We start from the raw sequence: 13,343 nt of genomic DNA, 5'->3' as shown, positions 1-13,343 counted from the left end.
CATCTGTCACAGGGATGACAAATGATGAGAGCCAGGATTTGCTCCCAGGTCTGAGAAGTTAAAGGTGACCATTAATGGCCATCACACCCCACCTCAGATATGGCTCAGCTCCCCAGTGTTTGTTGAGGTATCGCTATCTGACTTGTGCACTTGCTGTCTGGACAAGTTGGGTCTGGGAGTAGTCACGGGGTCTCAGGACATCCCTGTTCAGAATCTTCCCAGAGTGGAGTGGTTTCACAGTCTACAGCACCCCTCTCCCTCAAATTCATGCAGCTTTGAGAGTTCCAGATATTCAGGGCCGGGTCTATTTCTTCAATGAGGTGGTGAGTACACACGTATCCATTTTATTATATTTTATAATTTTTATGCGTGCGTGATATATTCTTTTATGATAGAAGAGGCTATTATGGTAAAGTGAAAGGTAGGTGTGGAATTTAGGTTAAAATTCACTACCTGAATAAAAAATAAAATCCACTTTTTAAAAAAGTACCATTCAAGCTAGAGGTGTGGAAGTGTCCTTTCTTCCACTGTCTGTTTATCTACCTGTCTATCCATTCATCACCCCTCCCTCCCTCCCTCCCTCCCGTCCATCTGTCCGTCCTTCCTTCCATTCATCCATCCATCCATCCATCCATCCATCCAATAAATAAGCATTTCCTCAGCACTCGGTCACTATAGCTATAACTAGCCAACAGACAAAAATGATCGTCTGTCATTCTCTGCTCTCAAAGAATTCTCAGTCTAGTTCAGCAGTGAGGAAGCCAAGGCCCAGAGAGGGGAAGTGATTTGCCCAAGGTCACATGGGGAGTTAGGGAAACAGGGTGAGGAGAGGTGAGGACAGTCGGGGCAGAGGGACACATACATGGGCAAAGGCTCGGGCCTGCCTGCCTTGGAAGCAGGTCCCCCTCAATCACTGCTGTAAAACTGCCTCCTGGCTCTCCGTGAGGGCCCGAAGAGCCTGCCTTATTCCTTTGCTGCTTTCATTTTTGTTTTTCTTTTGGAAGGGGAAAGGGGGGACAGCTGCTGCCGTCCAGCTGTTATGTTGGACCACACAGCCCAGCCCAGATGTGTCAGCCTCTCTGGGATGGGTGAAATGGCTCCTGGGCCAAGAGCCAAGGGACAAGGAAGCTACAGCAGGGCTCTGTCCTGGGAGAGTTGGGAGAGGAGGCACACTGAACCCGGCAGCAGGGAAGCCTACTATTGCCCCGGCTGTCAAGCTGGCCTTGGTGATGATATGCTATGTCCAGGTCATGGGGATCAGGACCTCTGACACTCCAAGGAAATCAATCCCTTTGACATATTGTCTCCAACAGTCAGAGCTCTGGGCCATTTCTTACCCCTCCCAGCTTTTCTGGAACCAGACCGCCCCCATGCTTACCTTCTCCCTTATCCCGGTCAAGGGTCCTTGCCACTTATCCTGACTTCTAGTCTGCTCGAGGGGGTTACATAGTGTTCCAGCCAGAGCAATGCTCATGGTCTTGACTTAACTCCACCCAAATCTTCCTCCTCCATCCTGCCCCCTGGAGCGCAGAGACTTCCAGAAGAACAGCTTGTTCTTCAGCATCTGGAGCTGGTTTCTTGAGGGAGGTTCAGGGGCAAGCCAGGTCCCAGAGAGGGATGCTCCGGGAGGGACTCTGTACCAGGACTTGCAGGAGGCACATGGTATGGGGAGGGGGAGACACAAGATGGGTGTGTCCTTCATCTCTTCTCTCCTGGCACAGCAGCCAGGCCAGGCCAGACATAAATAGACCCTCTTGGGGAGCCCCGGGAGTTACAGAGAGCAAAGGTCCAAGTTCCCAGGTGGGCCGGGGAGCAGCATCCCAGAGTGAGTGTGAGGACAGGGCATGGGATGGGATGTGGGGCCTCTCCTCTCACAGGCCAGGCACCCTGCTGTCTCTGCCCCTAATGCTCTAGGCATCCATGGTGCTCTGAGGATGGCGGTGGGTGCAAATGAAGGCGGGGCCCCTCTGATATCTGAGAGCCCAAACTTTTCTCACCCTAGCAAAGTGCGAACCAGAATGAGAGGAAGAGAGAGGGAGAGACGGAGAATGAGAGGGAGAGGAGGTGGTTCTCTTCCCAATTTGACCCACTCCATGGGACTCCTGCCTCGAGGACAGAGGTGAGAGGTCCCCTCCTTTCCAATCTCAGAGACAGTGCCTTCCAGAAACTCCTTTGCCAGTGGGGATGGAACCAATATGGAGGGAGTGTGCCAGGTCACCTCCTCTGAGAAGCCTTCTGTGACCTCCACCCCAGCTGGATACTCCTCAGGCTCCCGCCCTGCTCAGCTCCATTACGGCGCCCTGTGGTGCTGCCACTGTGATTCCCTCTCTCTCTCTCATTTGGCTGTCAGTGGCTGGAGGTCACCATGCATAGTGACCAGCATAGGGCTCCTTCAGTGCCCATTTGGTAAAGAACTGGATGTATGTATTGAAGAAGGACCAAGCAAAGTCCCAGCTGGTCCAGGGAAGCCTGAGGGACCTCATAGTAGATTGGGGTACAGGCAGAATTTTTGTGGGATCCAGGATCCCCATCACCCTCAGGGCTGGTCTGGCCAGGACCCTGAGAACCCTGGGGCCCCTTCTGGAATTATCAATACATTTCTTGAACACTCAGGCCTGTCTTTTTAAAAAAAAATTCTCCCGGGGCACCTGGGTGGCTCAGTCAGTTAAGCATCTGACTCTTAATTTTGGCTCAGGTCATGATCTCATGGGTCATGAGATCGAGCCTCGAGTCGGGTTCTGCGCTGACAGGGCAGAGCCTGCTTGGGGTTCTCTCTCTCTCTCCTCTCTCTGCTCCTCCCCTGGCTCGTGCATTCTCTCTCAATCTCTCTCAAAGTAAATAAACTTCAAAAAACAAAAATGCATTCTCTCCTTCCCTTATAGGGACTGCCCTGGTCTGAAGTAATTTCCTCTACAAATTTCAAGTAAATCCTTGAAATGGAGCAAAGTCCACTCCAATGCAAAACTTGTCTCTGTTCTGCGTGTGGAGCCCATCTCAAATAAAGGTGGGCGAAGCTCTTATCTCTGGGCGGTGGATAAAGAAGTGACTGTCTCGTGTTCCTCTGGAGCTTTCTCAGGTTGGTCTGCCGCATGTAGTAAGGTTTCACAATCTTTACTTTTGTGCTTTTTGTAATAGTATGGACCCACTCAAAATGATTGCTTTTTCATTGATCCTGAAGTCACATAACTCCACATTTTACACAATTTAAAGTTTGGACTTGGCCCGTTGCCTTATGATGGAGTTTTCTACATTAAGCCCCTATTTTGTCACGGCACCAGGTTAGGTTTATGGAAATGAACAGAACTGACAGGGTCTCTGTTCTCATGGAACTTGCAAGCTTGCTTTCTTAATGGAGGAAATGGACAATAAGCCAATAAGATGTCTGCACACTGGAATGAGGGCTGTGAAGAAATCAAAGGACTGAAGTAGAAAATAGGAGGTCCCACCTGAGGTGGTCAGGAGGCGGCTCTAAAGAGGTGACATTTGCATTGAGGAAGATGAGATGGAGAGAACTGGAGGGAAAACATTCTAGATGTCAGGAACAGCATAGGTAAAGGCCCTGCAGCAGGACTAGAAGAGACTTAGTTTTAAGCTGAGTGTGGATCTAGGAGTCCCAGAGCAACCTGAACAAGAGAAAACTGGGAAAGATGGAAGCCCCAGAGCCAGTGTTCAAGGGCGAGGCCTAGGCCACAAGTTCAGATTTGCTGCGGGTCAAATCATTATAGACTATCCTAGTCTGGGGGCTGCGGGGGTCCATGCCATAGGATGGGGATGGCTCAAGGCAATGACAACTCATTGGAAATTGTGGAAATCCCTTCTGAATTTCAGAGACAGTATATGGGCTGCAGGATCCTGATGGCTGGGAATAGGTGAGCTTAAGCACCCTTTTTCCTCCTCCTTAAAATATGTGAGGTCTGGCCTGGGCCCCTTTTCCTTTATTTAGCCATGGTTGACTGAGGCCTCCTTTGTGCCAAGCACTGTACTGGGCACTGGGGATATTGCAGTGAACAAAACAGATAAACCCCTTCCCTCAAGGAGCTTGTATCTCAGTGGGGGACACAAACACAAAACAAAAGACCCTTACCCCAAACAAACTCAGTGTTTTGGGAGAGGACTAGGTGGGGAGATCTCCCTTCCTGAGTTGGAGCCCTAAGACTTTGGCTCCTCCATTAGTCCTTTCTCTAGGGGATTCTACTCTGAGACCAGAGTGCCTTGGCCCTTAGGTCCTCTTTCCTGTTGGTGAGAATTTAAAGAGAAACACACACACACACACACACACACACACCCCTCCCCTTTTAGGGGCTGTTAAAGGCCCACACACAGACATAGGAACACCCAAATGCACATACTTCTCTAATCTCCCTAATCCCCCAAGGCTGGGGTGGTGGTTGTAGTGGTTCTCTGTTTCTCTATTTAGCTCAGGAGAAGCCAGGCTATGGGCCTGGCTTAGCCCCCGCACCCCCCTTCCCCTGGGCCGGTGCCTGGGTCCCAGTCATTCCCACACCTGGCCTGGGAGGTAAATGAATGTACTGAGCAAACATCCTTGCAGCTTCCTGCTGCTCCCCTCTGAGACAACAGCACTCCTCCTTCTCTTCCTCCTCCCCACACCCTCCCAGTTGGGGCATCTCTGGGATCCAGAGCCATTTCCCTCTAGAGAAACCAGAGTCATCCCTTTTCCTTAGCCAGAAGAAGAAGGCAAGATGCACACAGCCCTAGTGTCTCTATCTGGAGACACAACTTGTTCTCTCTCTGGCCCTTTATCTCAGCTTTCTGAGCACCAGACCCTCCCTCATGCCTGCCCAGGGGGTGAAGGATATAGGATACAGGGGATGAGGGCTCTCCAGTGGCCACATCAGGAACTGTGGGAGAGGTAGAGGGAGGAGAAGCCCCCCTCCCCCACATCTGGTAGGAAGGGCAGCCCCTTTGGAGGGGTGTCTCTGAGAATCACATAGATAAGCTGGGACCAGCATAAAGGGAGAAATAAAGTACCCCTGACCACCTCCAAGCACACTGGACTTGAACTGCATATTCATTCTGTCTCTGTCCAAGCAAAGGTGTATTTCTGACAGAGTTGTGTTCAGGGTGAGCATAGTTTTTTATTCTTTTTGCACGGAGCAACAGAGCACACACATTTCTCACATGACTCTATGGCTTTTATCTGATTTTTAAGAAAGATAATGAATACCCTATTCTCCATCTTCCAGACTGAGAAGCACACAGACTCCATCCCTTCCCATCCGTACCTTGGAAACATTTTCCTATCCTCATGCAGAAGGAAGAAGGCGTTGGGGGGTAGGGTTGGTACATGGTCCCAACTGTAAGGGATCTTAGACATCTAAGTAGAGGTACCAGAGAAGGAAAATGACTTGCTCAAGGTCACACAGCAACTCCTGGATAAGTGGGTCTTACCACAACCCCATCTAGTTTCTGGAATAAGTTAACTATAGAAACTTACCTGCCAGGCACATTCCTACATTCATTGTTAATTAATTTTCTCACTAAATCTCTATAATAACACTATGGGGAAGGATCTGTATCTCCATTTTTAAGATGAGGGAGCCAAGGCCCAGAGGAAGAAAAGTCACTTGCCTAAACCGCCCACTTGGCTGGTGGCAGGACAGCTATAGAACCAAATCTCCTGATTCCCAGCCCAGGAGTTCTTGGTCTCTCCTCTTAGAAATCCTTTCCTTTCTCCCTGCCTGGCCTGGCCTTGCCTAGGTTCAAGGTCAGGAGTTTCCCCAGCAGGGCTTTCCCTCCCCAGTTCCAGGGCTGGATACCACTGTCTGATCCTGCCTCCTTTCCTGCGCTGGACCAAGGCCCAGATGAGCAGCTGGGGACACAAGGCTGAATGGAGCAGCAGGAAGAGGCTGTAGGCGGCAGAGTTCATTCAGAAGAAAGCCCTACTCAGAGCTGCTGAGGGCACTTCATGGTGGTAGTGGTGGTGGGGGCTCTACCACTCCCCCCTGGCTGCAAGGGTACAAACTCCAACAAACCCCTCTCCCTCTGACCAGTATCTGTTACCAACTTCAGGAAGGGGGTATGGAACCCTAAGTCCCTGCCATTTTACTCCTAGGATCTGTGCCAGACCATCCTTAGAAAGACTTGATCCAACCTCTCCCCATTTTATAGATGAAGAAGCAGAGGTGCAGGATGGAAAGCTGGTGGCATGGCCCAGGCTCACAGGGGGAGGCAGAAGCAGAGGCAGGACTAGAACCCAGGTCTTCCCACTACAAGTCCTCTCCCCTCCTCCACTTGGCCTGTGTGCAGCAGTGTGCTCCCTTTGACTGGGACCGGGGGCCGTCCTCAGAGAACAGGGTGACCCAGATCTCCTTAATGGAGGGCTGGGAGACCTCACACCCCACGCCTCCCTGACTCAGGTTCCTGTCCCTTGGCTTGTTTCCCCACAGTCAGTCTAGCAAATTGGGACAATTTAGATGGAAGTCCAAGATGTACAACCCTTGAAGTCTCTATGCATTTGGCTCTTGTCTGGCCAAGTTCATCTTAGTCCCAGGAGGTAGAGGCCAGCCAGCACCCCTTAGATGGTGTGTGTGTGTGTGTGTGTGTGTGTGTGTGTGTGTGTGTGTAGAGGGAGAGAGAGAGAGCAAGGCGGGGTAGGGGGGAAAGTAGGATTGACATTTCACTGCATGGAGGGGGGGGACCCACAAGATTCAACCCAGCAGGCCCTTCTGAACCCAATATTTTCTTGGGTTGCGGAGCCCATGCCCCTCCCCTCAGCAGGGCTTTAGGGCTGAGCCTGAGAGAAGGAGGAAGGGAGGGAAGAAGAGAGAGGAGCCACGTTTCCTTAGGGAGGGAGGGGAAGAGAGAGAGGAGAAGGACAAGCTCAGAGACAGAGACAGTCATGAAGACACAGGGAGAGAGAGAAAGTCAAGGAGACAAGAGGGACAGAGAAACAGACCTAGAGACACAGAGATGGGGGGAAAGATCTCCCTCTTCCTGAACTATCACCCTGTGCTGCTCTGATCATCTGAGCGTTAGTTCCCTCCCTGGGGAATCTCAGGCTGACTCTCTGGGGCTGCCGCAGCAGCACCCCTAAGTTTCCAAGTCTGGCTCACAACACGGGTAGGGCTCTGGCCCCCCAAGGCGCGTCGGGTCCTAGGCCTTCCGAACACTTCCCCGTGCGCCCCCCAGCGGAGAACCAACCGCGGAGCCACCGAGGTCCTAAAGGGGGCGCAGGAAGGGGCGCCGCCACTTTGCACCCAATCTGGTCCCGGAACCCGGGGGTGGGTAGAGGACTGCTAGAAGACGTGGGCGGGGGGGCAGGACTGGTGTCTTTCGGGCTCATATCCGAGGATCGGCTGGCCCCGACGCCTCGACGTCCCCTTCCCCCAGAAGGCGGAGGTCAACGTACCCGCGGACAGGGCCCCCAGGAGGGGTGTGCACTGGCGCAAGCTCAGAAGCTCCGGTCCAGGTTCAGGGACTAGGGAGGTGTCGAGGTATCTAGTCTCCAAATCTCAGAGCTCTATACACGTGTCCTTCTGGGACCCTGCACCGAACCCCCTCCCCCGCTTCTGCCCAGTGATGTGTAGTCCCGTCCTTCCGGGGGGCCCAGGCGCGCCGCGAAGAGGGGTGCGGAGTGGCGGAAGGGGGACGCAGACCCTTCATCTTACCGCATTGTTGAGGAAATCCGACTCGTTCAGATCCCCCAGGTCCAGGAAGCTGGATCCGGGGAACAGCCTGTCGGCCGGGAAGGGCTCCAAGACGGCGTCCATCGCGGCCGGCTCCGGAGACCCTCTTCGCCTGCTCTTCCCTTACTCCAGGGCGGCGGCGCACCCGGCCCAGAGCTCCTGCCTGAGCAGTGGCTAGCGGGCGGGGGCAGGTCCGGGGCGAAGCCCCGGGGAGGGGCGGGCGCAGGCGGCGCAGCCCCGGGTAGGGGGCGCGGGGGGCGCTGGGGGCGCGGGGGCCTTAGGGCAGAGGCGCGGAGCTGGCTGGGCTCTGGGGCCCCGGGCGCACCGCGAGCATTTAGCCGACTCCTCCTCCTCCAGCTCCTCCTGGGGCACAGCTGGCTTCCATGGGGAGCCTGGGAGTGGGGCTGAGGGCTTGAGAAGCCCCCCGGACAGGGTGGGAGCCGGGGGTGGGGGAGCTGAGCGCTCCCCCGAGACTGGGTGGCTGCCCGGCGCTCCGCTCTCTCTCTGCGCCTCCCTCTGCACGGCTTCTGTCACTTTCCTCTCAGTGAAACCGGGAACCCCTGGCTGGTTAGCCCAGCTGGCCGAAGCGCCACGCCCCCACATCAATATTCACGATAAATTTCATATTAATGAGAAGAGGGAGAGGCCTGGGGAATGGTCCCTCCTCTTTTAAAGAGACATCTTCAAGTTAATGTTTTGCCAATGTGTCTGATCTCTAGGGTCTGGAAGCAAAATTAGCCTGGAGCCAATAACTGCTCCTGAAACCTCGGCATCTCGTTAAGACTTTGCCAGCCACTCTCAAGTTCATGAGGGAGCTGAGTGACTGCCATTCTTCCAGCCCTTATGCTAGAAATTCAGTCAGGGAGTTCCATCTATGGGCCCCTCAGCAGGTCTCTGGATGGGGAGATTTTCACATATCTCCTCCTCCAGGAAGACTTCCCTGGCCTGCAGGCTGGAGCAGGTGGTATCCTATATACTCAAGGGACACAGTGTGCTTACCTCCGGTGTGGCGAGTCTAAGGTGTTACTGTCATTGCTCACAAGTCTATGACCCCATTGGACTCTGAGATCCCTCAGGGCAAGGACTGTACCCAGCTTTTCTGTGTGCGAAAGGACCCAGTGAACAGCAGAATGAGGCGAGGACTCCTTTTCTGTTCAATCATCTCTTTAATGGCTCAGGACAGAAATAAGTTGAAGAACAGTGGCATGGATCCTGCCAAGTGTGGCTGGCTGCACAACCCCATGGTCACCAAACATCCCCAGGTCCCCTAGATCCATTACCTAAGTGGCTTGCTCAGGAGTACAGCTTAATCTTTTGAAAGGGCTGATAAACAATCACCAGGCACCTGAACAAATGGAGGTGGTTCAGAAAGCCGCTCCCTGAGAGGGCTGAGCACACTGGTTCTTGCCCACAAGTCATTAATAGGATTAAGTGTGTTCTCTCTGTCTGGGGCTTTTAATTAGCTCAGGAACCAAAAGGCCCTAAAGAGGCAGAGATGTCACTGCAGTTAAGCCAGAATGTCACCGAAATTCTTCTCTCAGTGCCAAGGTGGGCGCACACACAGAGGCTGAGATAGAAGCTGTTTGCTTGCCTGGGGCGGGTAGGCAGGCACATGGCGTTCCCTCCATCTCATGACCCAGTTGACATAGTTCTGGAGAATAAGGTTCTGACCCTCCGGGCTGTCACATGACTATTAGCTCCCAGGCCTCCTGGAGAGCTTGCTCCTGAAAAACTGAGAATACAGCCCATGCTTTAGGGACTGGTTCACCCAGCAATGCAACTCAGAGCAGACACAGTGGGTCAAAAAGCAATCGGTTAACTCTCAAAACAGTGACAGGTAGAATTAGGGTGCTGAGACCATGGGTGTGCTTCCCAAATGCATCACATCTGGCCACCTGGGGAACATTCCAACACGGAGAATGTGGCTGATCCCTTTTCGAGAGGGGGGCGGGATGCAGTCTCTGGCTGGGTCATCATGCCAGTCTGTGGTGGGTGAGCAGGTGCCTGGGGTCCTGGTTCCCAACCTGGAGTTCCTGCAGCCCCCAGGAGGAACAAAAGTGTCCCTCTGCCTGAGGTTGGCTGGAAATTGTGCCTGTGTTCCTCCCAGCCAGCTCTGTAATTAGAGACAGAGGCACCATTTAAGTGATTGGGGAAGATTATATAGTTTTAGATAAATAGGATTAGAGTGTCCTCTCTTTCCTGATTCTTACCCAGGTGAACACCCCAGGAAACCATTGAAAATAATCCTGGGGAGACATTCTGGTTCCGGCACTGTGGGGTCTGAGAGGCAGAATCTCCCAGGAGAAATCCTGGGGAGGGGGAAGGGGAGAGAGAGAGAGGGAATGGGCAGTGCAGAGCCTGTCTCGTAGTAGGAACATGATCAATTTTTTTTTTTCTGGGATGGAGGGAATGGCAGGGGATTTGGTCACACATTCTGCAGACACTATTGAGCACATATGAACCTTCCCTAGACCAGGCACTGGAGATATAGCAGTGATTAAGAACTTTTCTGGAGTGAAGGAGGAAAGAATGGGTAGAAGAAATTTAAGAAGCTGATTTCAGATAATGGGAGGACCACGAAGGAAATAAAGTAGTACGATACAATTAAGGGGGGAAGGAAGTCCTCTCCGAAGAGGCGATGTGTGAGCTGAGAACAGAAGCCTGAACTGAAAGGTAAAATGGGGCAAGATGGAAGGAAAAGCATTCCAGACAGAGAGAACAGCAAATAGAAGAGAAAGACTGGGAGGGACAGGCATTGACACGGGAGTGAGATGGTGAATGTGAAACCCCATGCCCTACACAAGCCTGCTATGTGCTATCACACTGAGGCTCGAGATTCTGTGCTATTCCAGCACTGAAAAGAATTGTGCCAGTTCAGATTAGAAGGCCCACCTGAAGCCTTCTGTAAGCAGTGCATCCCTTCTCTATTCTCTCTTACTGATTTTCTGGGAGAGGAAATTAGACAGTCTACTGGGTCTAAAGTTGGGTTCTAAGCCAACAGGGAGGGTCTGCTCCCTCCCTGCCAATCCCTGGACCTGGTGCCACAACCCAGCCCCTCTCAGGCCCCTTTTGTGCATCTGAAGGGTCAGGGGAAGGAGGCTGAGATTGGTTCTGTAAACACCCCAATCCAGGTCAAGAAAAGGACAGGCTGTAGCCCCTTCTATTATGGGTTCGGGAACATCTGGTTGTTGCTCTTCAGCAGCTGCTTCAGATGTGAAGTGAAATGAATAAATATATCCCAACCCAGGCAGTGACGCACAGGAGAGAAAGGACAGAGATAAGCTTCCTGCCTGTCCCAGACACGGAAGGTCAGGTGGAGAGAGGGGCTCCTTGTCAGGCTGAGCTGTGAGCAGGGATGGTGTGTGTGTGTGTGTGCGTGTGTGTGTGTGTGGGGGGGGGGTGTGTATCTTGGATGGGGACTGCCACATTTTGAATCCCCTGGAGGGTCACTGTCTTTCTCTGGGTCTCAGTTTTCACATCTATAAAATAGGAGACATGTAATGACCCATAGGGTCCTGTCCTCTCCAAGGACCTTCCAAATGTGCCTATACAGAGACAGGTCTTGTCAGAGGGTGGACTGGGAAGGGGTAAAGGAACTGTGTCCTTAGGAAGCCTGGCACTCAGACTTTTCAGGCTCCTGCCCGGATCCTCCAGAAGGGTGCATGGCTGGCTATTTACACTCAGCAGGCAGGCCCTGGGTGGTGGTGAGAAGGTCACCCAAAGTAAACCTGCCTTGTTTGCCCGGATTGTAAAGGGAAAAACACTTTGGCATACTCTAACAGGAACTTCTGAGAAATGAAAAGGTATTCATCCTGGAGATTAAGCTGACTTCCGGGGCACAGATGGGGCCCTTTGTTCTCTTGTGGTTCCCTAAAATGGACTTCGTGGCTGCTCTCCCTGTGCCCCCTGCTGGGGCTAGTGTCCCTGGGGTGGCACCCTGCCAGGGGGGTGGGGGTGGGCTTCAGACCCAGGCTCTCACTCTTCCCCATCCCCTTGGCCTGTGGTTCTTCCCTGTTCCTCCCTGAACCATAAAAATACCTGACATTTATTGAGTACTTGCTTTGTGCCAGGCACTAAATACTTAACTTATATTATCGCATTTAATTCTTGGAAAAAGCTTGTGAAATAAGTATCATATTCATTGCTTCTAAGATGCACGTTTTATCATCACTGAAATCAGAGTGTGTCTTGTAATCAGTGGCGTGTTATAGTTGTTTTTTCCTTCTCAATGTCCATAAAGTAGCGGTGCATCATACAACTGATGACACAGATTCTCATATTCAGTGAAACATGATTTACTATCATCACCAACCCTCAGATGAGAAGACTGAGGCTCAGAGAGCTTATGACTTACCACTCTTTTATTTTACAGGGAAAAAAGGCCTAGGGCCATAGGACGCTTGCCTTAGGTCACCGGCTTCAGTGGGGCAGAGACAGGGCTGAAATCTGGGCCTCCAGTCTTCTTACCCAGGGCCCTTTCCACTCACCCCAGATGAACTGGCTTTGCTCACTTGGGAGAGGCAGGAGCCGAGGGGAGGGCCTTCCAGGACCTTCCTCAGCAGCTGGTGAATCACCAGCCACCCTGCCTTGGAGAAGGACCTTGAAGATAGATTTTTTTCCCTCTCCAAATTCTCTGAAGACTGAAGTTCCTTAAGGACTAAGAAAACACTTGCCTCCCTTCCCACTCCTTTTCCTGGTAATTATTTTAGCTTTGCTTTCCCTGAATTTCTGTTCTACTGTCCCATCTTTGGACTGGAGGCAGGCCCGCCCCTTGGCCCTCTGTCTGCCTGCCGCCTGGGGAACAGCTCCACCCGCTTCCTGCTTTGCTCAGTCCTGCTCTGAACTCACCCTTCTTTCTTCTACCTCGAGTCACCTGCACCAACTCTGATTCTGGATGCCTCTCTAACCCAGGCCACTGGCTCTAACCCCAGAGACATACACTCAGGCATATAACCTCCAGCCCCTTTGCTTTCTAAGTCTGAAGTCAGGGGAGAAAAGTCAACAAAGCCAGGCTTTCCTCTTGCCTCAATGAGCCCTCATGTTGTTGGGGACACTCCCCTGCAAATCCTGCCCCACTGAGGCCTGGCAGAGCTGGAACTATGGATGAAAGGAAGGACAGGGGTATGGAAAGGCAGAGACTGAACCCTACCCGTTATCTATTGCACTTGCTAAGTTCACCCCCTGCCTGCTCCCATGCCTCAGTTTCCCCAACCTCCAAGGCTGACAAGGCTGAAATGGCTCATCACCAGGAGGTACAGAGGCAGCATCAGGCATTTAAATCCGAATCTTTGCTAAAATGCACCCAGGCAGTGTTCAGTTTAGTGGGGACTGATAACAGTCAAGGTTAAGCCAGGGCTTCAGATTCTTTTCTGTAAAATGAGGGTTTTGGACAGGATGGTCTCTCAGATTCCCAACCTATCAGCTCTGAACTGCCAGGATTCTGTCTCCTTCTGTCCAGAAAGCAAATGTGGGCTTTGTGTGTGAGGAGCTCATGCGTTCTCTGGGCATTGATTGGCCAGGAGCTGAGTGTCCAGCCTGCAGAGGTGTGACCATACATGTACACCCTGCTCAAGTGGACGATCCTGTGCGTGGAGGTGTGGACCCACATGTGGGGCTTCTGCCGTTTGTGCCCTTGTGCAAGTCTCTGGGGAGAAAGCGCCAGCTCACACCTAGGAGTGGGCCCACCCCTCTGTGCAC

At 52.5% G+C, this 13,343-nt stretch overlaps 1 protein-coding gene and 1 long non-coding RNA gene across 5 annotated transcripts in view; one reads left to right on the top strand and one right to left on the bottom strand.

The window, feature by feature from the left end:
* CREB3L1 (cAMP responsive element binding protein 3 like 1) overlaps positions 1-7,867 on the bottom strand; it is a 34,930-nt gene extending 27,063 nt beyond the window's left edge. Inside the window, exon 1 of the mRNA XM_042905625.1 lies at positions 7,629-7,867. Within this exon, the coding sequence (XP_042761559.1) occupies positions 7,629-7,730 (102 nt within the window). The 5' untranslated portion in view covers positions 7,731-7,867. The remainder of the gene's footprint in view (positions 1-7,628) is intronic.
* Positions 1-13,343, top strand: part of LOC122200156 — a 37,700-nt gene that overhangs the window by 6,773 nt on the left and 17,584 nt on the right. For all 4 annotated transcript variants that reach the window (XR_006193737.1, XR_006193738.1, XR_006193736.1 and 1 more), the window contains exons 4-5: positions 2,003-2,119; positions 2,883-3,076. This is a non-coding gene — a long non-coding RNA (uncharacterized LOC122200156). The remainder of the gene's footprint in view (positions 1-2,002; positions 2,120-2,882; positions 3,077-13,343) is intronic.

This window comes from Panthera leo, chromosome D1 (assembly GCF_018350215.1).
Source record: "Panthera leo isolate Ple1 chromosome D1, P.leo_Ple1_pat1.1, whole genome shotgun sequence".
NCBI classification, from domain to species: Eukaryota; Metazoa; Chordata; class Mammalia; order Carnivora; family Felidae; genus Panthera; species Panthera leo.
Note: the sequence above shows the minus strand (reverse complement) of the source record. Positions and strands in the feature narration are given on the sequence as shown.